The sequence below is a fragment of the Bufo gargarizans genome, chromosome 2, assembly GCF_014858855.1.
Source record: "Bufo gargarizans isolate SCDJY-AF-19 chromosome 2, ASM1485885v1, whole genome shotgun sequence".
In the NCBI taxonomy this organism is placed as follows: Eukaryota; Metazoa; Chordata; class Amphibia; order Anura; family Bufonidae; genus Bufo; species Bufo gargarizans.
The window spans coordinates 219883560-219911531 of NC_058081.1; the positions used below are offsets into that span (position 1 = coordinate 219883560).

The 27972-nt window shown below is 44.4% G+C and overlaps 1 protein-coding gene across 1 annotated transcript in view; it reads left to right on the forward strand.

The window, feature by feature from the left end:
* Positions 1–956: 956 nt before the first annotated feature.
* The window catches only part of PFKFB3 (6-phosphofructo-2-kinase/fructose-2,6-biphosphatase 3), a 61867-nt gene continuing 34851 nt past the window's right edge, over positions 957–27972 (forward strand). Inside the window, exon 1 of the mRNA XM_044280024.1 lies at positions 957–1083. Within this exon, the coding sequence (XP_044135959.1) occupies positions 1068–1083 (16 nt within the window). The 5' untranslated portion in view covers positions 957–1067. The remainder of the gene's footprint in view (positions 1084–27972) is intronic.

Genomic DNA, 27972 nt, shown 5'->3' on the forward strand with positions numbered 1-27972 from the left:
AGCTAAGTACCTGTGCGATTCCCTCTATCAGGGGGTTATTAGGAGTGAGGAGATCTAGTTACCTCCTCCTCCTCTTTCTTTGTTTTCACCTTGTCTATTAACTTTTGCAATAATAAAGATTAATTTCATATTGCATGTAAATATTTTTCATCATTTATAGGGGCTATTGGGGTGGTCTGGATAGGAGTTACATCTCTAACTCAGCCCAGTGCCTATCTACAGGGGAAACTTGAAAAATTAGAATATCGTGCAAAAGTTCATTTATTTCAGTAATGCCACTTAAAATGTGAATATTGTGAAAAGGTTCAATATTTTAGGCTCAAAGTGTCACACTCTAGTCAGCTAATTAATCCATACCCCCTGAGCAAAGGGGACCTGAGATTGTGATTTTTTTTTTTTTATAAATGCGGACAAGATTAGGAAATTTTTTTGCGGGACCACGGCACAGTGTGCTGTCCGCATCTTTTGCGGCCCCATAGAATTTAGTGGTTTAGTGTTTTCCATCTCGATCGCAGCATTCCCTGTTACTAGAGAATCCCTTTAGGCTACCTACACACGTTACGGAAAATGTACGGTAAAACTGTAGCTTATTATGCTAGTTCCAGCAAAGTGAATGAGATTTGATGAAAATTGACTTGCCGTGTGGATTTTGAAATGCTCAGCATGTTAATTCTTTGTACAGTTATTTTGTGCGGTTTTCACCCTTTTAAATTCAAGGGCGAGATCTACAGCAAAACCGCATTTAATTCTGACTAAAATCCGCAAATAACGCATTTGTGCGGTATTTCTGCAAGACAGCCCACACCCATGTACAGGTAGCCACGTTCAGCTCTGAACTAAGACAACCCCTTTAAGGTGCAGCTGAGGAACCAGTGTGATGATGTGTAACCTGCAGTCCAAAGTCTTCACTTCCTTGTGTCTGGCTGAGCTGCTTCCTTGAAGTGACGTAGCAGTGGCTTACCATGTCCATATATGACAATTTCCTGCTCTAAGAGTCCTACCGTCCAGACTGCAGCAGACTTCCTGCACTAGTGGTTATCTACAAGGCTAGAGCCTGACCCCTGACCATGGCACAACGAAGAGGTAAGCACACACCAAAAAACTCCACACCCCACACTGTTTGCTGGGAGGTGCAGGAGCACAGCAGGCGTCATGCCTGAGATAGTAGTATCAGGGGAAGGGGGCTCTCACTGCCCCAGCTGCTATAACACAGGCGCTGCCTAGGAGCCTCAAGCATTGTCTATGCAGGAATGTACATTATAGGGAGCAGAACCTTCTTACAACTATATCTTCTAGAATATTTCCTGAGCTCGCCGTACTAAGATCAGCCACCATGCATGTCGACCGACGCGCTTCCCACAGGAGCTGTGTAATACCCATGTGAGACTGCCTGGCATCTGTGTCATGTCTGTTCATGAACCCCCACATGAACAATTTTTTTTTACCATTCTTAGGCTACATGCACACGACCGTTCTGTTTTTTGCGGTCCGTAAATTGCGGATCCGCAAAACACGGAAGCCGCACGCAATTTGCGGAACGGAACAGGCGGCCCATTGTAGAAATGCCTATTCTTGTCCACAAAACAGACAAGAATAGGACATGTTATATTTTTTTTGCAGGGCTACGGAACGGAGCAACGGATGCAGACAGCACACGGAGTGCTGTCCGCATCTTTTGCGGCCCTATTGAAGTGAATGGGTCTGCATCCGAGCCGCAAAAACTGCGGCTGGGATGCGGACCAAAACAACAGCCATGTGCATGAGGCCTTAGACTACATGCACATGACCATTCCGTTTTTTGCGGTCCGCAAAACACTGGAAGCTGCTGTGTGCCTTCCACAATTTGCGGAACGGAACAGAGACGGTCCATTGTAGAAATGCCTATTCTTGTCCGCAAAACGGACAAGAATAGGAAATGTTTTTTTTTTTTGCGGGGCCACGGAACGAAGCAACGGATACGGACAGCACACGGAGTGCTGTCCGCATCTTTTGCGGCCCCATTGAAGTGAATGGGTCCGCATCTGAGCCACAAAAACTGCGGCTCGGATGCAGACCAGAACAACGACCATGTGCATGAAAAATTAGATTAAACTTTAAATTTTCATGTCTATGACTCCGAACCGCCGTTAGTCTAACAAGTTTGCATCCAGCATCAATCCTGATATGACCAATAAATGTTTCCATTCCACATGAAATAATTCTAAAACATCTCGTATTGCAATACTACTCTTTCTCTGTTATTCCACCTGGAAATGTATACATAAATTGACAACTGGGTGTTAGGTTGTGTTCACGTCACATTTTTGTTCTAGGTTTAAAGTATATATTGGAAAAAACTGAATGGAAAAGCATAGTATACCGCGTGCAGGACACAAATGCACTGTCTTGCTGCAAAAATGTAGCAGCCGCCTCTCAAAACACACTACTGTATGCACTGCCTCTTGCTGCTAAGGGTACATTCACACGACCATAAATTGGGGATCCGCAAAACACGGATACTGGCTGTGTGTAATCTGTATTTTGCCAGCCCCCTAATAGAACAGTCCTATTCTTGTCTGTAATGCGGACAATAATAGGACATGTTCTATTTTTTGAGGAATGGCCATGTGGACATATGGACATGGAATGCACACTAAGTCATTTCTGTTGTTTTGGTGGCCCCATTGAAGTAAATAGTGAATGATTCCGCATACGGACTGCAAAAAAAAATAAAAAATAACAGAATGGACACGGGGAAAAAACGTTTGTGTACATGAGCCCTTAGGCTACTTTCACACTAGCGTTCGGGCGGATCCGTTCTGAACGGATCCGATCATATTAATGCAGACGGAGGCTCCGTTCAGTACGGATCCGTCTGCATTAATAACTTAGAAAAAATTCTAAGTGTGAAAGTAGCCTGAGCGGATCCGTTCAGACTTTCAATGTAAAGTCAATGGGGGACGGATCCGCTTGAAGATTGAGCCATATGGTGACATCTTCAAGCGGATCCGTTCCCATTGACTTACATTGTAAGTCTGAACGGATCCGCACGGCCAGGCGGACAGCTGAACGCTGCAAGCAGCGTTCAGCTGTCCGCCTGTCCGTGCGGAGGCGAGCGGAGCGGAGGCTGAACGCCGCCAGACTGATGCAGTCTGAGCGGATCCGCTCCATTCAGACTGCATCAGGGCTGGACGGAGGCGTTCGGGTCCGCTCGTGAGCTCCTTCAAACGGAGCTCACGAACGGACCTATGAACGCTAGTGTGAAAGTAGCCTAAGATGAACAGGCTGCCACCTGGAGGTCCTGGGTGGGTTGTAACCTGGATGAAGAAATATTAGGTAGTGCTCGATTCCCCACTAACCTGCACTTTGCCGCACAGAGGCTTACTGGTATCCAGCCCTAAAGTTCAACTAGGGCTTGAATGCAGTCCAAAGAAAGGTGACTATGGATGATGAACCGTGTAAATCCAGAATAGATGAATTGACATAAATACAAGTCCCCAAAAAGGGTATATTCTCCACAGGCGATCTATGAAGAAAGAGAGATGGAACACGGACTATCTGGCTGAGCGGAGTGGCGCGACTCGTGTAGCTCTGATGTCCCATGCCTTGGACACTCCAATCCAACACGTTTCAGAGAAAAAAAGGAGAGGAAGGAGGAGGACTTTTTTCTATGAAATGTGTTGGACTGGAGAGTCCCAGTCATCGGACGTCAGAGCTACACGAGTAGCTATATATGAGATAAAGAATATTTAAGCCTATTATGGTGTGTGGTTCACTTTCTTGAGAGGCTGGGTGCTATGTTTTGGCAGTGCCACTGTACATTTGTGTCTTGCATTCAGTAGGTTTCATTTGTGGGGTACGGGTACCACCTTAACGAGGTTAGGTGCAACACCTTCCTTCAGCCTGTGACTGTTGCACCCTTTCACTCTACTGGTATCAGTATAAATTAGATCTACCTATGCCCATTTCTGCTTTGGCGCTTGGCAGAGGCAGACTGGGACTTAAAGTGGCCCGGTTTTGTAGTTGGGTCCAAATTGATAGAAGGCAGGGCCAGCAATACCATATTGTGGCACATTATACCACCCCAACAAAGGCAAATACCACAGTCCATCACAAAATACATCCTCAAAAACTTCCACTGGCCAGCTGAGAGGAGGGCTTGAGCGGCTCCCTGGGCATCTGCCCTCTGGGAAATTTTCCTGTAAGTACTATGGCCAACGCGCCCCTGGCGCCTGCCATTGAGTATTATATATAATATACTGCACTTTTCCATCCCGTGGAGCCCAGTAAGAAAGGGTATACATTAAACAGCTCCTATGTGCATGCGTTATATTTGAATGTCCTGAAATGGAGCTGGCAAATTACATTTTTTCCTGATGTAGCAAACCAGGTCTTCTTTTATACAATAAAAGTGAAAACGTGCAATAACATCTTTGGGCGCTGAAGCTGGTAGATGTTTAGGTTTGGGCAGATGATGAGCCCTATTGATCAAGAGCAGCTGAGGATTTTTGTCTGGGATTATCATTTTAAGCATGTCTCCCAGGAATTGCTGTAGATTAGCCGGGGGTATTTTCTCTGAGATCCCCCTGAATTTTAAGTTGCGTCTGTTTCTGTCCTCTAGGTCAGCCATTTTGGCTCTCAACCCTGCCACTTCATCTTCTAGAGAATAATGCGCATCAATGAGATCATTGTGGGAGCTGGTTAATTCCCCCATCTTATTTTCAATGTGGTTCACTTTGGAGCGCAGATCATCCAGGGAAGATGTAATAGAGGTGGCTACTTGTTGCAGCTGTGATATGAGTGAATGGTGTACAGCTGTCATCATAGTTTTGAGTGAGTTCTCTGATACTGTTTGATCAGTACAGACAAAGTCCTGCAGTGGATCTAAAACCGCATCTACTTTAGTTTTAGCCTGAGCTAAAGCACGAGACTGGGACCTATCGGTGGGGTTTTTATTGCTTGCCACGGCGCCAGCTATGGTGTCACTCACCGGCAGTATAGTAGTCATGGCGTCGCCTTGTTCAGGCCCGGAGGCGACACGGTAGTCATTGCCTCTTGTGCTGGATAGATGCAGCGCTTGTGATCGCTTGTCTCGTCCCTCTGTGTCACCGCTGCTGGATGTTGAAGGAGGAGAAATTCCCCTGGATGTGGGTGACGAGCTGTTCTCGGCCTCCTGCAGCGCTGGTGATGAGACGGCGCGTAGTGGCGAGAAGCCGCCATCAGACTCCTGTGCTGAAAAAAAGTGTGTGAGGCGTCGGAAACCCAGACGGGAGGCTTTCTTCCTGGTCATCATGTCACTATTAAGGTAGTCCCTTCTTTGCCAAGGTGCTTTAGGTCGCTTTAGGCTAGGTCTACATGACGACATTTGTCGCGCGACATTTTGTTCATGTCGAGATGGATTTTTCTGCGACTGTTGCGTAGCAGCATGTCGCATGTTGCAGTGCGACACCATAGACTGCCATTATAAAAATTGTCGCGCGACATTGGTGCAACAAAATGTTGCGCGACAACTGTTGCGCGACTTTTTGTCATCGTGTAGACCTAGCCTAACAGGGATGGTGAACCGGAGCTCTCTCACCAAGCAGCCATCACGGTCGGCAGCAGGCCACGCCCCCCTGTGCATGCGTTATAAACATGGGACAAAATCGTGGTGTGAAGGCAGCCTTATCATTCCATAACGTGTAGTGTGTCCTCATATAGTCCGACATTGTGTGCATTGTTTGAACTACGTCAGAGCTGCACTACCGAATAGTTTCTGCTCTTCAGAAACTTACATATTCAACACCTTGCAATATACTTGAGATAATGTAAGTGTTCTGCAATACTCTAGGATGCAAAGTCCATTACATGCCATTTCCTCTCTGCATTGAAGGCAATAAAAATAAAATTAAGGCTAGGTTCATATCACCGCTGCTTTTCCATTTTATGTTTCCGGCTGTAGGAACAGAAAAAAAAAAGAGGTTGTACCCCATTGCAGTCAGCTCTTGCTAATTCCCTCCCCTGCATAGAAAATAGTCCCTCACACTCACCCCCAGCACTTCCACTTATAAATAATACTATCATATGCAATTGATGGATCCAATTGACTATAATGGGGTCCGTTGGGTTTCCATGATTCTACTTTTTGCCAGAATCTGTGACATAGGCTCCTACCAAAATGTGCGCCGAATATGTGAACCTAGTATAATGGGGTGATGTATCAGCATTTCTGGTGATAACTGGAAGTAAATAAAACATCATAAAGATACATTGAGGTCACAGGTGAGGACCCTCCAGGGGTACATTTAGTGTGAACCATATGGAGTCATGAAAGGGAGAATCCGAAATTAAATAACCCAATGAAAAATAATTTATGGATTTCGAAGACCCTTGTTCTAAAAAAATGAAAATGTATCTGATCAGGAAGGAGGGGTAAAAGTAAATGGCTTGGTCTTGAACTAGTTAAGGAGAAAATATTGGGGGAAAGGGGGGGGTTCTTAAGATTTGGTGTTTTATACACCAGTTTTTAAATAGTTTATGGTGTTAGGCTACTTTCACACTTGTGTTTTGGCTTTCCGTTTGTGAGATCCGTCATGGGCTCTCACAAGCGGTCCAAAATGGATCAGTTTTGCCCTAATGCATTCTGAATGGATAAGGATCCGCTCAGAATGCATCAGTTTGCCTCCGATCAGTCTCCATTCCGCTCTGGAGGCGGACACCAAAACGCTGCCTGCAGCATTTTGCTGTCCGCTTGACGAAACGGAGCCAAATGGATTTGTTCTGGCACACAATGTAAGTCAATGGGGACGGATCCGTTTTCTCTGGCACAATACAAAACGGATCCGTCTCCCATTGACTTTCAATGGAGTTCATGACGGACATGACGGATCCGTCTTGGCTATGTTACAGATAATACAAACGGATCCATTCATGGCGGATGCATGCGGTTGTATTATTGTAACAGATCTGTTTTTTGCAGATCCATGACAGATCCGCCCAAAACGCGAGTGTGAAAGTAGCCTAATAATATGAACCAATTTTTTATAAGAGGTGTACACCTACTAATAATTTGGTGCATCTTGGGGGGGGGGTCCATGTGCACCAAGAACATGTAATGCATGTATTTGGGACAGTGAATATAAATTAGGGACATTTTGTAATTGGAGTTGCCAATAATACAAATTCACCTATATCTAACAATATCACAGATAGCCTTCAAATTATTAGGTATTTTGTATCACTTGCTTTCTAAATGGGTTATCCAACAAATTAAAAAAATATTGGGCCTAATGCTCACCATTACTTCAACTATATCAATGAGAAAACATTGCCCCCTAGTGTAAATTTCCTCACGTCTCTGCATCTCTAATTTTTCACATTCTGTAGGTGAGCAGCAACTTGTCACATGTGAATATCAAGCACCTGCATCTCCCAGGAGTGCATTGCAGTCAGCTCTTACTCCTTCTCTAGTCTCTCCTCCCGCAGAGAAAATTGTCCCGTACACAGCCCCAGCACTTCCATTAATAAATAGCACTATGGTATGTAATCCCCCCTCCACAATCTTCTTTTCCGCTGTCTAGAGAGAGATATAGAGGGTCATTTATGATCCAGAAATACGCCTATATTATTTCTGGCGCAGATTGCGGCACAACGGTTATTCGCGTAGCAATCTGCGACTTTTCCCTGCTCACGCCAGGTCTAAAAAAGTGGGCGTGACATGGGCGGGGAAGAGGACGGGTCGGCAGGCTTGTTTTAGGTATAGAAAATCATCTAAATGTAAGGGTACTTTCACACTTGCGGCAGAGGATTCCGGCAGGCAGTTCCTTCGCCGGAACTGCCTGCCAGATTCGGCAATCTGGACACAAATGCATTGCAATACGCGATTGTCATCCGGAAAACGGATCCGGTATTTATTTTTTTCACAGATTTAATGGTCTGCGCATGCGCGGACGGAAAGAACGGATCCGTTTTACCGGAACACTTGCGACCGGATCCGGCAATAATGCATTTCAATGGAAATGATTGGATCCGGCATTCCAGCAAGTGTTCAGGATTTTTGGCCGGAGAGAAAACTGCAGCATGCAGCAGTATTTTCTCCAGCCAAAAAAAACGTAAGAGGGACTGAACTGATGCATCCTGATTTACACTGAACGGAATGCTCTCCATTCAGAATGCATTAGGATAAAACTGATCAGTTTTTTTCCGGTATTGAGCCCCTAGGACAGAACTCAATACCGGAAAACAAAAACGCTAGTGTGAAAGTACAGCAAGGAAGCTGGCTTATATTCAGATGCGCCAAAGTTATGTAGAGGCCTGCACTTCTTCCTAACTTCAGCAGATCCACCACCAGTTTAGGGCTTTATTAAGACCGGCGGCTAAAACGCCGGTCTTAATAAATGTGCCCCATAGTTTTTATGAATTTAGAAGTAGTGATGAATTAATAAATGAAGGATGTCTGGGCTGCTTCTATATGAGATCACTATGCCAGCACTGAGGGAAGCTGCTGAGTGTGGCAGTCCACCACTGAATACAGGAGAAGATGGACCAAAAGTAGAAAACAGCAGGGGGCGCTACCAGAGAGGAAAATGTACATAAAAAACCATTACAATATGTTTATTGCATGTATAATGCAATAATAATAACTTGAAATGCCCTATTCATCGTATAGTAATAGTTTGTTGTGAGATAACTTCCGTAAAGAAAAAAAGACTCATAGACAACACTTTGCAATACACTTTAGACCAGGAAATACTCTGCAATATGGTATAACACTCCCTGTCTGGGTTAAAGACAATAAAGATAAAAGTAATGCAGTAATATGTCAGCAAAGAGGATGCAGTCCTTTATAAGAAACACGTGAAAGGTTCATATCCGGAAAACCTTGTGTTTGAACAGCAGGCTTCCATATGACACCTGCGAAATTCATCCGAGATTGTACAAATCTGCTATTTCCTTCTTACTGTCTGTCCCTATCAGCGTGAATAAAGACAAAGTAGTGGAAGAGGCAGGCAAACTCCATCATCTCAATCACTAATTATCCTTTTATTTATAGGTACACTTAGTTTTATCTGTTATAGCCATTTGGTATAACATATGTGTACAAATGGGTAACTGAGTGTTCACAGCAGATATTACTGATTGTCACAGCCTTTTTTGTGTTCTTCTAGTACATGTTTTGGCCTCTAGTTGTCACCATTGCAAAAGGTTGTAAGAAAGTAATTACATTATTATTCCAGTGCACAAAATTCCTGATCTATGTAACACTTTGATGCCGACATTAGATGTATCATAAAGTTTATATCGCACTCACAAAATGATGCCTGTCAAAGAGATCAAAATGAAGGCTTCTGCGAAGGTAGTATTTTGTGCTGCACTGTGGTATCTGGTTCTGCGGAGGTAGTATTTTGTGCTGCACTGTGGTATCTGGTTCTGCGAAGGTAGTATTTTGTGCTGCACTGTGGTATCTGGTTCTGCGAAGGTAGTATTTTGTGCTGCACTGTGGTATCTGGTTCTGCGGAGGTAGTATTTTGTGCTGCACTGTGGTATCTCGTTCTGCGGAGGTAGTATTTTGTGCTGCACTGTGGTATCTCGTTCTGCGGAGGTAGTATTTTGTGCTGCACTATGGTATCTGGTTCTGCGAAGGTAGTATTTTGTGCTGCACTGTGGTATCTGGTTCTGCGGAGGTAGTATTTTGTGCTGCACTATGGTATCTGGTTCTGCGAAGGTAGTATTTTGTGCTGCACTGTGGTATCTGGTTCTGCGGAGGTAGTATTTTGTGATGCACTGTGGTATCTGGTTCTGCGGAGGTAGTATTTTGTTCTACACTGTGGTATCTAGTTCTGAGGAGGTAGTATTTTGTACTGCACTTTGGTATCTGGTTCTGCGGAGGTAGTATTTTGTGCTGCCCTGTGATATCTGGTTCTGCAGAGGTAGTATTTTGTGCTGCACTGTGGTATCTGGTTCTGTGGAGGTAGTATTTTGTGCTGCACTGTGATATCTGGTTCTGCGGAGGTAGTATTTTGTGCTGCACTGTGGTATCTGGTTCTTCTGGAGCAGTATTTTGTGCTGCCCTGTGGTATCTGGTTCTGCGGAGGTAGTATTTTGTGATGCACTGTGGTATCTGGTTCTGCGGAGGTAGTATTTTGTTCTACACTGTGGTATCTAGTTCTGAGGAGGTAGTATTTTGTACTGCACTTTGGTATCTGGTTCTGCGGAGGTAGTATTTTGTGCTGCCCTGTGATATCTGGTTCTGCAGAGGTAGTATTTTGTGCTGCACTGTGGTATCTGGTTCTGCAGAGGTAGTATTTTGTGCTGCACTGTGGTATCTGGTTCTGTGGAGGTAGTATTTTGTGCTGCCCTGTGATATCTGGTTCTGCAGAGGTAGTATTTTGTGCTGCCCTGTGATATCTGGTTCTGCGGAGGTAGTATTTTGTGCTGCACTGTGGTATCTGGTTCTTCTGGAGCAGTATTTTGTGCTGCCCTGTGGTATCTGGTTCTGCGGAGGTAGTATTTTGTTCTGCCCTGTGGTATCTTGTTCTGCAGAGGTAGTATTTTGTGCTGCACTGTTGTATCTGGTTCTGCGAAGGTAGTATTTTGTGCTGCACTGTGGTATCTGGTTCTGCGGAGGTAGTATTTTGTGCTGCATTATGGTATCTGGTTCTGCAGAGGTAGTATTTTGTGCTGCACTGTGGTATCTGGTTCTGTGGAGGTAGTATTTTGTGCTGCACTGTGATATCTGGTTCTGCGGAGGTAGTATTTTGTGCTGCACTGTGGTATCTGGTTCTTCTGGAGCAGTATTTTGTTCTGCCCTGTGGTATCTGGTTCTGCGGAGGTAGTATTTTGTTCTGCCCTGTGGTATCTTGTTCTGCGGAGGTAGTATTTTGTGCTGCACTGTGGTATCTGGTTCTGTGGAGGTAGTATTTTGTGCTGCACTGTGATATCTGGTTCTGCGGAGGTAGTATTTTGTGCTGCACTGTGGTATCTGGTTCTGCTGAGGTAGTATTTTGTTCTGCCCTGTGGTATCTGGTTCTGTGGAGGTAGTATTTTGTGCTGCACTATGGTATCTGGTTCTGCGGAGGTAGTATTTTGTGCTGCACTGTGGTATCTGGTTCTGCAGAGTTAGTATTTTGTGCTGCACTGTGGTATCTGGTTCTTCTGGAGCGGTATTTTGTGCTGCACTGTGGTATCTGGTTCTGCGGAGGTAGTATTTTGTGCTGCTCTGTGGTATCTGGTTCTGCGGAGGTAGTATTTTGTGCTGCACTGTGATATCTGGTTCTGCGGAGGTAGTATTTTGTGCTGCACTGTGATATCTGGTTCTGCGGAGGTAGTATTTTGTTCTGCACTGTGGTATCTGGTTCTGCGGAGGTAGTATTTTGGGCTGCACTGTGGTATGTGGTTCTGCGGAGGTAGTATTTTGTTCTGCCCTGTGGTATCTGGTTCTGTGGAGGTAGTATTTTGTGCTGCAGTGTGATATCTGGTTCTGCGGAGGTAGTATTTTGTGCTGCACTGTGATATCTGGTTCTGCAGAGGTAGTATTTTGTGCTGCACTGTGGTATCTGGTTCTGCGGAGGTAGTATTTTGTGCTGCACTGTGGTATCTGGTTCTGCGGAGGTAGTATTTTGTGCTGCAGTGTGATATCTGGTTCTGCGGAGGTAGTATTTTGTGCTGCACTGTGGTATCTGGTTCTGCGGAGGTAGTATTTTGTGCTGCACTGTGGTATCTGGTTCTGCGGAGGTAGTATTTTGTGCTGCAGTGTGATATCTGGTTCTGCGGAGGTAGTATTTTGTGCTGCACTATGGTATCTGGTTCTGCGGAGGTAGTATTTTGTGCTGCACTGTGATATCTGGTTCTGCGGAGGTAGTATTTTGTGCTGCACTGTGGTATCTGGTTCTGCGGAGGTAGTATTTTGTGCTGCACTGTGGTATCTGGTTCTGCGGAGGTAGTATTTTGTGCTGCACTGTGGTATCTGGTTCTGCGGAGGTAGTATTTTGTGCTGCACTGTGGTATCTGGTTCTGCGGAGGTAGTATTTTGTGCTGCACTGTGGTATTGTTAGCCACGCCTACTTCTGTTGTCCCCGCCTACTTCCTTTGCGCCGCTTTCTGTCAACTTGGACCTGCCTACCACATGGGGCCACTTTTAGTTTATTTTTCTAGGGCCACTTTAAGTTCCCAGACCGCCCCTGGATACAGCCATACTTGATGTAAATGCAGCAGATTCACAGCATTTACTGTAGCAGTGAAGTGGAGGGGATTTCAGAAATCACATCCAGACACTGGAAAAAATGCAGCGTAAACTGACTTATGCCTCATGTTACCAATCGGCAACATGCCACTTTATGCCGTGGGTTTTACCTGCAGAGCGATTCCGACAGCAAAAAGCAGCCCATTTCAACTAGTTATTGTGGCTGCGTATTCCCTAGCAAATCCGTAGTGGACCTGCCACGTGTGGCCGTACCCTTAGCTAGTCAAAAGGGCTGTGACGGCCTAAACAATTTGGCCAAGACAATGGTGTTTATTGGCTTTGGGCTCCTCACTGTGGCATGTAAAGGATTAGAAGCTAAGATCCCAGTTAGCTGCACATGGGGGCATGCTCATACATGTATCGCACATAGGAGGGAAAATACACAAAATGTAGACATATTGGCCCTGATTTATCGTGCCTTCACGCCAGAATTCTGGCTTCAAAAAGTCGCAAAATGGGGCTTTTGTGGGCATGGTTAGCTACGGTATGTTCATGAGTTTCACTCCAGATTTATCACTGAGACTTTTTTTAAAAAAAAGTTGCAAAAAAAGTCACAATCGCCCTCTAGTAGGAGTAGTATCTCTAGACAAAAGTGTTAGCTTTAAGAATAAGACAAATTTATCAAATGATGGACATGTCACACGGCCAGAAATGTCCAACATTGGTTGGAAGATCATGACCAAGTCTTCTAAGTACTACACTGACCCCCTAGACTTGAAACCAATTGAGCATCTTTGGGACCACCTCGATTGTCATGTTTCCTCTATGGATCCTCCATCATGCATCCTTCATCAGCATGGCTCCAGATACTTGTGACAACCTATCAGGACTTTATGGAGTTTTTCTTAACAGCATTTAGAAAGCATTAAGAAAATTACGGCAGCCCCATGGTCCATAGACCCAATGGTCAGGAGGGGACCTCACTGACTTCTATGGGAGAGTTTTTTAGCCATGCTCTGTGACCTGTGCAGAGGTAGGGATAGATACAAGCTTTGACAACCACCTATTGGGAATGGTGGAACTTGTCTTAGACTACTTTCACACTTGCGTTTTACTTTTCCGGTATTGAGATCCGCAATAGGATCTCAATACCAGAGAAAAATGCTTCCGTTTTGTCCCCATTCATTGTCAATGGGGACAAAACGGAACTGAACAGAACGTAATGCTCCAAAATGCATTCTGTTCTGTTTGGTTGCGTTCCCATACCGGACAGCAAACCGCAGCAAGCGGCGATTTTCTTTCCGTCATGGGATGCGGAGCAAAATGAGAAAACGGCACCATTGACTTCCATTGTGTGTCATGCCGGATCCGTTTTCTCAGACACAATAGAAAACTGATCCGTCCCCCATTGACTTTCAGTGGAAAAACTGATCCGTCATTGCTATTTTAAAGATAATACAACCGGATCTGTAAATAACGGATGCAGATGTTGTATTATAAGTAATGGAAGCGTTTTTGCTGAACCCTGCCAGATCAGGCAAAAACGCTAGTGTGAAAGAAAACGTATCTGTCATTCTTATCCTGTCTGTAATGATATCACCACTGTGTATAGATAAGCAGGTAACTGCAGTAGAGACCAAGAAGTGGCACCTATTTTTAGGGTAAGTGGCCAGTGCAAAAACCGCAGACGTTTATGGTTTTTGTTTTAATATAGATAGTGACATGGAAAAAAAAAAAATAACATCACCCAAAATTCTTTCAAAATATCTTAAACTTACAAACGTGATTTAAACAATAGGTCATTTCCTGATGGGACATTCCCATCATGTTTTCGCGGGAAGATTTGTTGACTTGACCATATGAGAAAAGTATCTGCATTTCCAGGAAACCTAAAAATATTTTAGTTAGAAACAGCAAGAAGTTCGAAAGAACACTATTTTTGTAGTTGACTGGGGAGTAATACAGGTTCTAAGCAACTGCATACAGTCTTCTCCGTTTTCTTTTAACAAATGAATGCGGTGTAATCAGCAAAGAATATATACAGTATATACAGCATATATATGTTGCAACTTCTACCCTAAAGCAAAGGCAAAATTCGCAGCCTGTCAGTGGCACGGACCTGCTTATCGTTTATCCCCAGTGAATGGCGCTAAACCACTGGTTTCCAGCGCTATCCACCTGAACACCTTTTTTAAAAAAAAAGGAAACCTATAACCTATAAACCTATAGAACACATAACCTAAGCTAGTGACATGGTCATGGGCATTCAAAGCTTATTAATGTGCCTGGGGTGTGAGGACTAGCCTCTCAGAAGAGCTACTGTAGCAGATACAGCTGTAAGTCCTGACTATGATAGGAAATTGTTAAAGGGGTTGTCTGGGTTCAGAGCTGAATACGGACATAGCCTTATTTTCACCCCCTGAGGCTAGCATTGCAGCCTCATGCTCCGATGCGCTCCCTTTGCCCTGCGCTAAATCACACAGGGCAAGGGCTCTTTTGTTTATCATAACACACTGACAGGCGGAAAACTTCTGCAGTGTGTTCGGTGATGTCACCGGCTTTGATGGGCGGGCTTTAGCGCTGCCCTAGCCGCTATACTATACTAAATCCCGCCCATCAGTGCCGGTGATGTAACCAGGCTTCCTGGCAGCCCCATGGAGAGCCCCGGTATGTCACCAGATCTAGAAAAAATGCCTTTGCCCTGCACAATTTAGCGCAGGCCAAAGGAGAGCATCGGAGCATGTCAGGGGGGCTGCCGGGTGTGAAAATGGAGGTGTGTCCGGGTTCAGCTCTGAACCTGGACAACCCCTTTAATAGACACTTGCTGTGTATGGGGCTTTGTAGCCATAGACTGGTCAAAGTGTCCATGCTGACTCCTGCCCATTGCTACGTGAGGATCAGAACTGGACTACGAAGCAATGAAAGAAGGCTGTTCAGTGTATATGACTAGTTTCTATGGGCACCTAAGACATTTTGTTCTTTTAGATGGTCTTGATTGATGAGGTGTGTTTGTGATAATGGCACATTCTGACAGCCATAGAAGCTATTACTACTGCCCCCACCAGGGTCTGATCAGCTGTTTCTCACTGAGCCTTCAGCTGACATAGCACAGAGGAAATGGAATCTCTTACATAATCCAGGAGATTCCTCGCAGTTGTTTACATTCATTTACTGTAAAGTGTGTACTAGGACAGGAGGAAACTGTCTTTAGTTGTACATGGTGCTATCTGGCGGGGCCCTGGACCCTTTGTGCACATTGTATTAGGTCTCATAGTTACATATGAAGAGAGTAAAGATGGGGCGGTAGATTGCATCAGCCAATCAGATTCCAGCCTTATTTTGTACAGACTTTTTGGTTGCACATGCTTCATACCTGTTAAACAAAAAAACATCCCTCCATGTTTTTTTGCACTCGCAGAGGGTCATTTATCAAGACCAGTATGTTCTAGGCTGGTATTGATATCTCCCTGCTTCACCGGAGGGTGCTCTTAATTTATGTAGAGGTGGGCGCCTTGTAATAAAGGAAGCTCATCCTCCTGGAGTCTGTGGGCCTAGAATGAGATCTACTCCAGCTAAAATGCTGGTGTAAATTTCAGCCATCATTTATGTCAGAAAACTGGCGTAAATGATGATAATTCTGCCGGGGACGATGAGCCCGACACACCACGTCCGTGCTATGCCACTTTTTTAAAAAGTGGCAAGGGTGATGTAAAAAAAGTCACGAACCAAATGGTCTGCTACTTTTATAAGTCTGTTTTTTGGCAAAGGGGCACGATGAGCGTTTTGTGTTACACTTTTTGTGATTTTTATTGTATTTCTCTTGGTAAATGTCATTTTTTTTTACATAACATAAAGTTTCCTGATCGGGTTACTCAAGTAGTCACCTCAGGGATGGAACAAGCTCTAGGTTTGTGTGTCTTTTTCAGGTTAATATTTGGTACTGAAAACAAGTAGTGCATTCAGTAGTAGTGGTACAATCACTCCTATCATTGATCTAGGTTGATATCGACATCATGGTAAATTTACACCTTCCTCATTGCTGAATGTTTTGCTTCCAGTGGAATTCAGTCGCACATTGAAAGGCTTTCTTATCAAATGTGTAGTCATTTTTTATAATCTTGAATCAGATTTAATATACTTTCTACATGACTCGCAAACATTTATTTAGGTTGTACCCAACCCTTTCTGATAATTACATGTTTTACTAGACAGATGGAGCTAGGACTAAGATATTTGCTTGGCTAGACACGAGCAGTTCCTTAAACTGTGCATGTGATCACCACGAGGTGGAGAGGAGGAACCTGGCATGATTTAGATTAGTTTCATGTACTCTGCATCTTCTAAGCTAATGTAATAAATTAGACTTGGCATGTTTAAAGCAACAATCCATTTAGTGTAATATACACCTACACACGTGGACACAATGTACCATCCAGAATGTCATGCCACCATGTTGTTTTCTCTTGTCCCTTCATGGGCATTGACGTATGACTACAATGTCCTTTGATGTGGCAACCACATTGCATTTCACCTGTTTGAAGATAGAACAACACCTTTCCATATGATTCATTAGGGAATATGGATGTCATAGATGAGAGTGCACCTATCTGTACACCCTTCTATTACCTAGAGAAAAGAGCCGCTACAAAGGCCAGCTCTGGGTGTCCATCCATTTTTAGTGCCCATAATATTCTTCCAAAACGCCCAAATAACAGACCATGACTATGCCTACCTAATAATCCCATATAGTATCTTATTAACATTGTCATATACTGTCTTAGTATGAATGTACATGTCCTAGAGTTTCAAGAACAAGACGGTTGGTATACCCAGCTGTGGACTGTGGTGGAGACTCCTATATGGTGGAATTTTTGTTCTTCCTATATTCTGGTCCTGTGACTTATTGATTAGATTAATTCATTTATCTATAAAGCAAGGCTAGCCACCGATGGCATGCATACGTTAGAGGCAGTTTTTCATTGACACCACCCTACCAAGCAACTCCCCATCTTGTTGTCCTGGACGTCTTTATATGTTATAGGTGAAAGAATCAGGGAGTAACTATAGGGGTGTAGATTTAACAATTGCACCCATGCTTTGGTGTGTATGGGAAAACAAAGTCCCTTCTGCCACACAAATTGATTTTAGGTGGTAGGTGAAGACCTGTTACAAATATTGCATTGAGGGTAATGAAGTTAACTGCAGTGATAGCTAAAGATTTCTTTGATATGATCAGGGCTTGAAAGGCGTAGGGATTTATTAACATTTTTGAAATTTTTATTGTATTACATACCTATAATGAGTGTATTATTCATATCCTGTGTTCACTTAGTATCTTCTTGTTATGTGAGCATGAGTGATTTTTTTTTCAATATATAAGTTTAAAAAAAACTTAAATAGCAGTATAAGAAATTTACATATTTTCTAACCTCTTTCTAAGGAGAACATATTTCTAAAAGGTTGACTGTTTTGCACTAGTGCTGGTGTGCACACAGTTATTCAGAGTAGATGCATGGACACAACGTGTATCCAATCTGCCAAGTGCTGGAAATGCAGCTGTTCCTCCCCGTGCTCAGTGCATGGACACCCCATGTAACGCAGAACCAGTTCCTCGTGCACTGCACAAGTTTGGCTGGAGTTACTATTAGTAACTTTCATAGCAGCTACTGAGTCAAAACAAGTTGAGGACACTACTCACTGGGGAGAAAACATGTTTTCATCTTACCCAGCCTCATTCAGCATATCGTTCTTGGAATTGTAAGAAGAATGCTAAGGGCTTATAAGGAGAGGACATATTAGAGGACAAATATTATGATCCTGCAGGAGTTCAGGAAGTCAAACAGTCAGCAATTCAATCCCAACATGTTTGAAGATTAGTTCTAAGAACTGAAATGTTATTAGGACAAAGTATGGAGAAAAATATTGATTTCAATCTGTACTGAAAGGGGTTGTCCAGCTTTTACTAAGTGATGACCTAGACTTAGGATAGGTCATCAGTAGCTGATCGATGGAGGTCCGACACACCGAACCCCCGCCAGTCTGCTGTTCGGGTGTAGCTCTACTACTACACAGCATTGTCAACATTGTACTGGACAATGCTCATCATTGTAGTGTTGGTCCCATGGACTTTAACTCCTTCTACTGCAAGGTTGATGGTGCTGTCGTTTAGGCACCAACTTCCTGTGACAAAGCTGCACTCAAACAGCTGACTGGGGGGGGGGGGGGGTTCAGGGTGTCAGATCCCTGCCGTTCAGCTAGTGATGGCCTTTAAAAGCTGGACAACCCCTTTAATTTATCATAGCATTGTAAACAGAGGTGAGCGGATGGTGTAAATTTCACAAGAAGAATTAATTTCCTATTGCAAAACTTAAAGGGGTTCTGCAGTTTGTTTAAACTGATGATCTATCCTCTGGATAGATCATCAGCATCTGATCGGCGGGGGTCCGACACCCGGGACCCCCACTGATCAGCTGGCCCAGTGACTTGTATCAACTTGCCTGGGTGGGGCTAAGCTCCATTCAAGTGAACAGAGGTTAGCTGCGCCCAGGCCAGTTGATACAAGTAGTGATGTCACTGGGCCAGCGGTAAACAGTGAGAAGGCCGCGGCGCTGCTGGAGCGCCGCTGCCTTCTCAAACAGCTGATCGGCGGGGGTCCTGGGTGTCGAACCCCCGCCGATCAGATGCTGAACCCCTTTAATTTGTATTCTATAAGATAATGAAAGGTAAAATACAAATCTGCAAGACAGCATTTCGATCTCCATTCCATATTGAAGGCAAAAAGGGGCTCTGTAAAGAAATATTTTCTTTTGCTGAAATGCTCATCTCTATTTGGATTATTTTTGTACTTTAAATGGTTAGACATGAATTTATTATATTAATACAATGTATTATGTCAACTATGAGGACACAGGAAAGATTAAAGGGGTTATCCTGGAAAAGATTATGATGACCTATCATATCGGCAGGGGTCCGAGTACTGGCGCCACGTCTGATCAGCTGTTTTAGTGAGATGGCTATGCTCACTGGAGCTCTGGTGAGCGCTGCAGACTCCCAGCAGCTTTGAAAGCACAGCGCCGTACATTTTATAGTGGCAGTGCTTGGTATTGCAACTCTGCCCTATTGACTTGAATGGGGCTGAGCTGCAACTAGGCCACATGGCCGATATACTGTGGCTTAGGAAAAGGCTGCTGCACTCACGAGGCACCTGGCCTCTTCTAACAGCTGATCGTCAGGGGTCCCAGGTGTCGGACCCCCGCAGATCTGATATTGATGACCTATCCTGAGGATAGGTCATTAATATCTTTTTCAATAGGAGCTGAACTGGTGTCAGAGGTTGAGCATCAACATCATCTTCACATGTCCCAAGAAAAAGAAATACAGAAGATAAGAATTCAGTCTGTTAAGAGATCAGTCTGTTACATCAGACATGTCCCGTTGAGGAATATGTCATATGCTTTAAACAGTGCCATGTCTTAATAAGGCACAGGAAAAAAAAGATAAATGTCATGATGCTGCAGTCACTTATAATAGTTGTGCCCTTATTGAGCATTGCTAACATGCAGACAACACTGGGCTCCACTTGCATAAAAACATACTACTTTCTAAGGGTTTCGTGCGCATTTTCACTTTTAAAAAAGTAGACTGAGCAATGCATGCGAGGCACAAAGCAGTGTCAAGAGAGCCTGACGTATTCATCATAGTTATATAAATCTATGCCAGTTCTCAGCTGGTGTTGATTTCAGTTCTGGACGTGGACTGCCCAAGATGCACCACAATTATAAAGAAGGTGTCATTGAGCTTTTCCAAAAGTTTTGATATGTCTTAGCAACATATCAAAAGTTTTGATCGGTGGGGATCTGAGTTCTAAGACTGGTTCCAATCACTATAATGAGGAGAGAGAAATGCTTACATAGTGCAGTGGCCAGGCTTGGGGTGCACAGCATATGCTGTGAAGATACGAGATGTGCAGCACCTGAAACTACGAATACTGGAAGCCTGTGCTAGCATTTCTCCTGTGGTGTTGCTATCAGTGTGTGAAGAGTGGGAGAAGAGGGTTGCATTGACAATCCAACACAATGGGCAGCACATTGAACACATTTTATAAGTGGTCAGAAACTTGTAAATAACTCATGAAAGAATAAAGTTACGTTAAGACCAAGCACATCATCGTTTTTCTAGTGAAATTCCCAATAAGTTTGATGTGTCACATGACCCTCTTCCTATTGAAAAAACAAAAGTTGGATTCAAAATGGCCGACTTCAAAATGGCCGCTATGGTCACCACCCATCTTGAAAAGTCCCCCCCCCCCCATATACTAATGTGCCACAAACAGGAAGTTAATATCACCAACCATTCCCATTTTATTAAGGTGTATCCATATAAATGTCCCACCCTGTATATTACACTAAACATATAACTGCAGTTTAACCATATGAAACAGTAAGTGCACACAACAGCATAAATCACAGTGCAAGTCAACCCATTAAAGTGCAATAAAGTAGTGAGATGATGGATTTGTCAACAAATGTCCACAAATGTCCATAGTCCTACGCTACAATAGGGTACTCTCTCGCCTCGCTGCAGGAAAGGCCTCATGCACACGACCGTTGTGTGCATCCGTGGCCGTTGTGCCGTTTTCCGTTTTTTTTCGCGGACCCATTGACTTTCAATGGGTCCGTGGAAAAATCGGAAAATGCACCGTTTTGCAGCCGAGGCCGTGATCCGTGTATCCTGTCCGTCAAAAAAATTTTTTCCTATTTTTTTGACGGACAACGGTTCACGGACCCATTCAAGTCAATGGGTCCGTGAAAGAACACGGATGCACACAAGATTGGCATCCGTGTCCGTGATCCGTGGCCGTAGGTTGCTTTCATACAGACGGATCCGAAGATCCGTCTGCATAAAAGCTTTTTCTGATCTAAGTTTTCACTTCGTGAAAACTCATTTCCGACAGTATATTCTAACACAGAAGCGTTCCGTGGTGATGGGGACGCTTCTAGTTAGAATACACTGCAAACTTTGTACAAGACTGCCCCCTGCTGCCTGGCAGCACCCGATCTCTTACAGGGGGATATGATAGCACAATTAACCCCTTCAGGTGCGGCACCTAAAGGGGTTAATTGTACTATCATATTCCCCTGTAAGAGATCAGGGCTGCCCGGCAGCAGGGGGCAGACCCCCCCCCCTCCCCAGTTTGAATATCGTTGGTGGCACAGTGTGCGCCCACCATCCCCCCCCTTCCTCCCTCTATAGTTAAAAATCGTTGGTGGCACAGTGTGCGCCCACCATCGCCCCCCCCCTTTCCTCCCTCTATAGTTAAAAATCGTTGGTGGCACAGTGTGCGCCCACCATCGGCCCCCCCTCTCTCTATAGTAGTAACAACCATTGGTGGCAGTGTGCGGCCTCCCATTCCCCCCCCCCCCCACCACAGTAGAAGATTCATACTTACCTGCTTGCTGCTGCGATGTCTGTGACCGGCCGGGAGCTCCTCCTACTGGTAAGTGACAGTTCTTTAGCAATGCGCCGCACAGACCTTTCACTTACCAGTAGGTGGAGCTCCCGGCCGGTCACAGACATCGCAGCAGCAAGCAGGTAAGTATGAATCTTCTACAATTGTACTATTGCTAAGTAACCATGGCAACCAGGGATGAAGTAGCTTCCTGGTTGCCATGGTTACCGATCGGAGCCCCAGCGATTAAACTGGGACTCCGATCGGAACTCCGCTGCCACCAATGATGGGGGGGATGGGAGGCCGCACACTGCCACCAATGGTTGTTACTACTATAGGGAGAGGGGGGGCCGATTGTGGGCGCACACTGTGCCACCAACGATTTTTAACTATACAGGGAGGAAGGGGGGTGGGGCGATGGTGGGTGCACACTGTGCCACCAACGATTTTTAACTATAGAGGGAGGAAGGGGGGGGGCGATGGTGGGCGCACACTGTGCCACCAACGATATTCAAACTGGGGAGGGGGGGGCTGCCCCCTGCTGCCTGGCAGCCCTGATCTCTTACAGTGCGGCACCTGAGGAGTTAATTGTGCTGATCACGGCCCCCTGTAAGAGATCGGGTGCTGCCAGGCAGCAGGGGGCAGTCATGTACACAGTTTTTCAGTGTATTCTAACCTGAAGCGTCCCCATCACCATGGGAACGCCTCTGTGTTAGAATATACTGTCGGAAATGAGTTTCACGATGTAGCTCATATCCGACAGTATATTCTAACATAGAGGAGTTCCCATGGTGATGGGGACGCTTCAAGTTATGTTCGGGTGTCCGCCTGGCCGTGCGGAGGCGTGCGGATCCGTCCAGACTTATAATGTAAGTCAATGGGGACGGATCCGTTTGAAGATGACACACTGTGGCTCAATTTTCAAACGGATCCGTCCCCCATTGACTTTCAATGTAAAGTCTGGACGGATCCGTCTGAGGCTATTTTCACACTTAGAAATGTTTTAACAATATAATGCAGACGGATCCGCTCTGAACGGAGCCACCGTCTGCATTATGAACACAAGTGTGAAAGTAAAGGGACTTCTGACTTTACATTGAAAGTCAATGGGGGACGGATCCGTTTGCAATTGCACCATATTGTGTCAACGTCAAACGGATCCGTCCCCATTGACTTGCATTGTAATTTGGGACGGATCCGTTTGGCTCCGCACGGCCAGGCGGACGCCAAAACGACTTTTTTTTCATGTCCGTGGATCCTCCAAAAATCAAGGAAGACCCACGGACGAAAAAACGGTCACGGATCACGGACCCACGGACCCCGTTTTTGCGGGCCGTGAAAAAAAACTGTTGTGTGCATGAGGCCAAAGGAAGCGGGTCAAACTCAATAGAAAGTCTATGGACCCTACTTCTGTCTCCTGCAGCAAGTAGAGAGAGGACACTATCTGATGGCTTCTCTCATCTCATTCTGGTGGTCAGTGAGGGTCAGCACTCAGAAGGACATACCAATGAAAACCATAGATATGTCGCTATGACATATCAAACGTTTTGTGAAAGCTCGGTGACACTTTAATAAGTGTGGGGCATCTGACGACAGTGGGACACAGATTAAGGCTGATGCATAAAACACTGGTCTTAAATGTCCACCTACATGCTTTTTTTTTTTTCTTTAAATCACAGCATGAAGTTACCATACATTTCAGGTTCTGATTTCCTATTCATCCCATCAATCTTCTCATTGCACTGATGATGATGAGCTCCCTACGTCATTAGCAGTTATGGATATGCCACACAGGAAGCTTGTATAACTGTGACACCTCTTACCGTCCCCACGTTGTCAGATAGTGTTGCTTCTGGATACTGGTTATCTGGCACGTTGCTGTCACTTGTGCAACTTGTTTCCTTCTCTGAAAATGCTGTGTGATAAATGTTAAGCAATGTACAGTTGCCTTTGTTTCTGACGACATCACTTTCCCGTTATCTTGCAGGTATAGCATACAGTGACATTTCCTGATACACTTCTCCTGATGATTTTTCAGTGTTTGTGATCATATTTTACAAGATCTCATTCCCTTTAGGCCTCATGCACACGACAGTATTTTTTTGCAGTCCACAAAAAGGGGTTCCGTTGTTCCGTGATCCGTGTCCGTTTTTTCGTTTCCATGGGTCTTCCTTTATTTTTGGAGGATCTCCAGACATGAAGGAAAGTTAAAAAAAAATCTAAGTCAAGTTTGCCATGCAAAAACGGACACGGACGCGCGGCCGACAATCTTGTGTGCCTCCGTCACAGTGGGCATGTGCGTTTGATCACCAATGTAACTGCTTTGCATGGGCAGATGTTTATCAAGGGGTCAACATATTTCTAGGGCAAGCTATTAGTGGCACAGCCATATAGGAGAGCATTGGCATTTGTTGGCATATATACCACGGCCTTGTGTGCACGGTAGTGGGTTGATACTGCTCGGGACCATTGAGCGGTGTCACTGCCTAGTGTCACACTGCTGTGGCATGTATTCGTGGACCAACACACAGTTGTAAGTGGTCCACTCACGTGGTTCCCAAATTGACCTGTGTTCACACCTAAGCGACAGGGCAGGCTGCATTAGACCAGCTGGTGCCGCGTCATCTGCCGCCTGCATTGGTGTGGACATATGTTTGTCAATTAGGAGGGGTTTTTTTCAGGGTTTTTTTTAAATTAGGTTAGAGTTCTTTCCCCTGTTCATATTTTAATCGGGTTTAAAGGGAACCTGTCACCGGGATTTTGTGTATAGAGCTGAGGACATGGGTTGCTAGATCGCCGCTAGCACATCCGCAATACCCAGTCCCCATAGCTCTGTGTGCTTTTATTGTGTAAAAAAAACGATTTGATACATATGCAAATTACCCCGAGATGAGTCCTGTCCCTGACTCATCTCACTTACAGGACTCATCTCAGGTTAATTTGCATATGTATCAAATCGTTTTTTTTACACAATAAAAGCACACAGAGCTATGGGGACTGAGTATTGCGGATGTGCTAGCGGCCATCTAGCAGCCCATGTCCTCAGCTCTATACCCCAAATCCCGGTGACAGGTTCCATTTAAATAAAGTCAGACGTAGTTTTACTAATTCCTTCACAACGTTCCTTTGGCCAGTGATTTATATTTAGGATTATAGAGATCAATAATCAAAGATGGTCTTAGTGTACATGCAGCACTATAAGAATTGAGGCTGGAACCACCATTTTTATTAAAAAATTTAAGAAAGAGAGGATCACATCTGCCCATGCATTACACAGATATACATTGATTTCGATGAATGTGCATTACCTCATTTCACTGGCAATCTGTTATAGGTCTGGAGAGCCCCTTTAATCTAAATAGCATGTCCACAATTGGCATAGCTTTATATGCTACAATTTCTACAATTGTTTCCTCCACAAATCCGTCCAATGCTGATGGAAGCGTATTATAAATACATATATAGTAGTGGTCATTTGACTTATTACTATTGGTGTTGTTTATGCCAGTCTTGATTTGTTCTGTGCTGGTGGTGGTGGATCAGTGACAGTGAGTAAGGGTTCAAGTTTTTTTTTTTTTACTCAATCTTTCACTTCAAAAAATGTATCCCTGAAGGACCACACCTTTAAGGCTACTTTCACACTAGCGTTCGATCGGATCCGTTCTGAACGGATCCGATCATAATAATGCAGACGGAGGCTCCGTTCAGAACGGATCCGTCTGCATTATATTAGCATATAACAGCTAAGTGTGAAAATAGCCTCGTACGGATCCGTCCAGACTTTCAATGTAAAGTCAATGGGGGACGGATCCGCTTGAAGATTGAGCCATATTGTGGCATCTTCAAACGGATCCGTCCCCATTGACTTACATTGTAAGTCTGGACGGAGGCGAGCGGAGCGGAGGCTGAACGCCGCCAGACTGATGCAGTCTGAGCGGATCCGCATCCATTGAGACTGCATCAGGGCTGGACGGAAGCGTTCGGGTCCGCTCGTGAGCCCCTTCAAACGGAGCTCACGAGCGGACCGACGAACGCTAGTGTGAAAGTAGCCTGACTTTGCTGAGGATTCCTAGTGGTTAAGGTTTTCAGGAACTGTCTGCACTCTACTCATGTGAAACCCCCTTCTGCGCTCAGCTTGTTTTTGGCATTGGAATTTTCCCAGTTACGTAATCTGAGTTGAGTTAAAGAATTTGGATTGAAGTATTTCTAAAGTTATTCTCATTATATTTCTTACCTTCATTTGTTCCAGTAATAGTTTTTGTCTCATTTGGAAATCATAAAGTATCACAGAGTCGGGAACCATTACATAAAAGTTGTCCTGCTCTACCAGACCCGTCCCATCCATGTATTACATGATCTGAATGCAATATAAAAATATTTGCCTACTACTGTGGCGCTTCAGATTCCAGCAACCAGACCTGTGGCAATTAGCTGATTTCTGGGTAGGTGCGGACTGGCCATAGACCCTGGCCTACAGAGAAAATTATCCTGTGGGCCAATGCTCAAGGCGCCGCCCGGGTCCTCCACATGGCCACTGGCCAGGTACATAATGATCTAATGATATCAGCATTAATTAACGCTAGCAGCATCCGGTACTTGCAGCTGCAGTTGTCCTCCTGAATTCAACTGTATTACCGTCCTCGACATGGTGATAGGGCAGTATTTTTTGCTGCACTGTGGGATTTGGTTTTGCTGGAATGATATTTTGAGCTGCATTGCTGATGCTTTTGTATTGCTTCCCCCCCTACTTCTGTTGTCCATGCCTACTTGTGTTTCCCTGCCTTCTGTCAATTTGGACTTGCCTACATTGGGACACTTTTAGGGTTTAAGTTCCCAGACCGCCCCTGTTTCTAGTGCCCTTGTCTTTAGAGAAAGTTTATCTTAGCAAGACAATATCTTGAAGAAGTAGAACATGTTTCATGTGAGTTTAGCGTACACATACACAACCTGTGGCCTAAAGCAGGGCTGTGGAGTCAGAGTCAAAGCTAATTTTGGGTACAGGGAACATCGGATTTGGACTCCAGGATAAAAAATATCTGTTAGGGTGGGTTCACACTAGCGTTATGGATTCTGTTTTGGCTTTCCATTATAAAATGGTTATAACGAAAAATAATGGAATCCATAAGGCGGAAGAACGGATCCGTTATGCTGCCCATAGACTTGTATTATGACGGAATGCAAAACGGAAGCCTTTAGAGGCATTCTGTTTTGATCAGTCTTAATAGAAGTCTATGAGGAATCCTAACATATCCATCTGGGTCCGGTTATGCAAGACGGAAAACAAAGTCCTGTCGACAAGACTTTTTTCTCCGTTCTGCATAACGGAAACCAGACGGATCCGTTATGATTCCCCATAGACTTCTATTAAGACGAAAAGCAAAACGTAATGCCTTTTAAAGGCTTCCGTTTTGCATTCCGTCATAATACAAGTCTATGGGCAGCATAACGGATCCGTTCTTTCGTCATATGTATTCCGTTATTTTTCGTTATAACCATTTTATAACAGAAATCCATAATGGAATCCATAACACTAGTGTGAACCCACCCTTATTAATACTGTATTATTCATTTATTAACTTTCATATACATTGTCAAACGTTTAGAAATGTTAATCAAAAATATATTTTATGTTCCTTATTTATCCACCACAGTGATAATCCGGGTGTTCTGCTGGTGACAGAAAATCAGCTCTCACCTCTCCAGTGTTCTCCCCTGCCCCTCATACTAGGTATCTTCATGCTTCTCCAAGGCCCTAAGTTACAATGCCTGAAACTGTGCTGCACATGCTCAGTAGGAAGTCCATCACTGGGCATGACAGTCCTCTCAGAACCAGAAGACAGCATTAAAGGGGTTGTTTGGGAATAAGTAACCTTTCACAGGTGCCCGCAGCCTGCCCCCGCTATGGGAAGAATCATACCTACTCCTCGCCACTCTAGTCCTGTGTGTCGGCTCTGTTTGTCTGTCTTTCAGTCTTGTTTAAGTCGTCTCTGGTACAGGCATGATCATCTGCTCCTCTGCAGCCAACAACTGGCTTCAGTGGTGATACATTTCTTGTGGACACTGTGCCAGGAGGAAGTAAACAAGCTGCAGAGCAGAAGACAGACACATGGGAGTCAGCGTGCAAGACTGGAGATGTGGATAACATAACACTTATTTGTTCCCAGACATCCTTTTCATGGCGAGCACTGAATATAGCAGCTCCAATATTTACATGTATTTAGACTTACACGTGACTCTCTGCATTTCCAGGACACACAGCCTATAGCTTTCTAATGTTTTCTGAGGATACATTTATCAATTCCTACAATAGTTATTAAATACATAGCCCATTACATATTTACTTACAGGAATTTAGAACATTTCAAGAATTTCAGAAATTGTATTT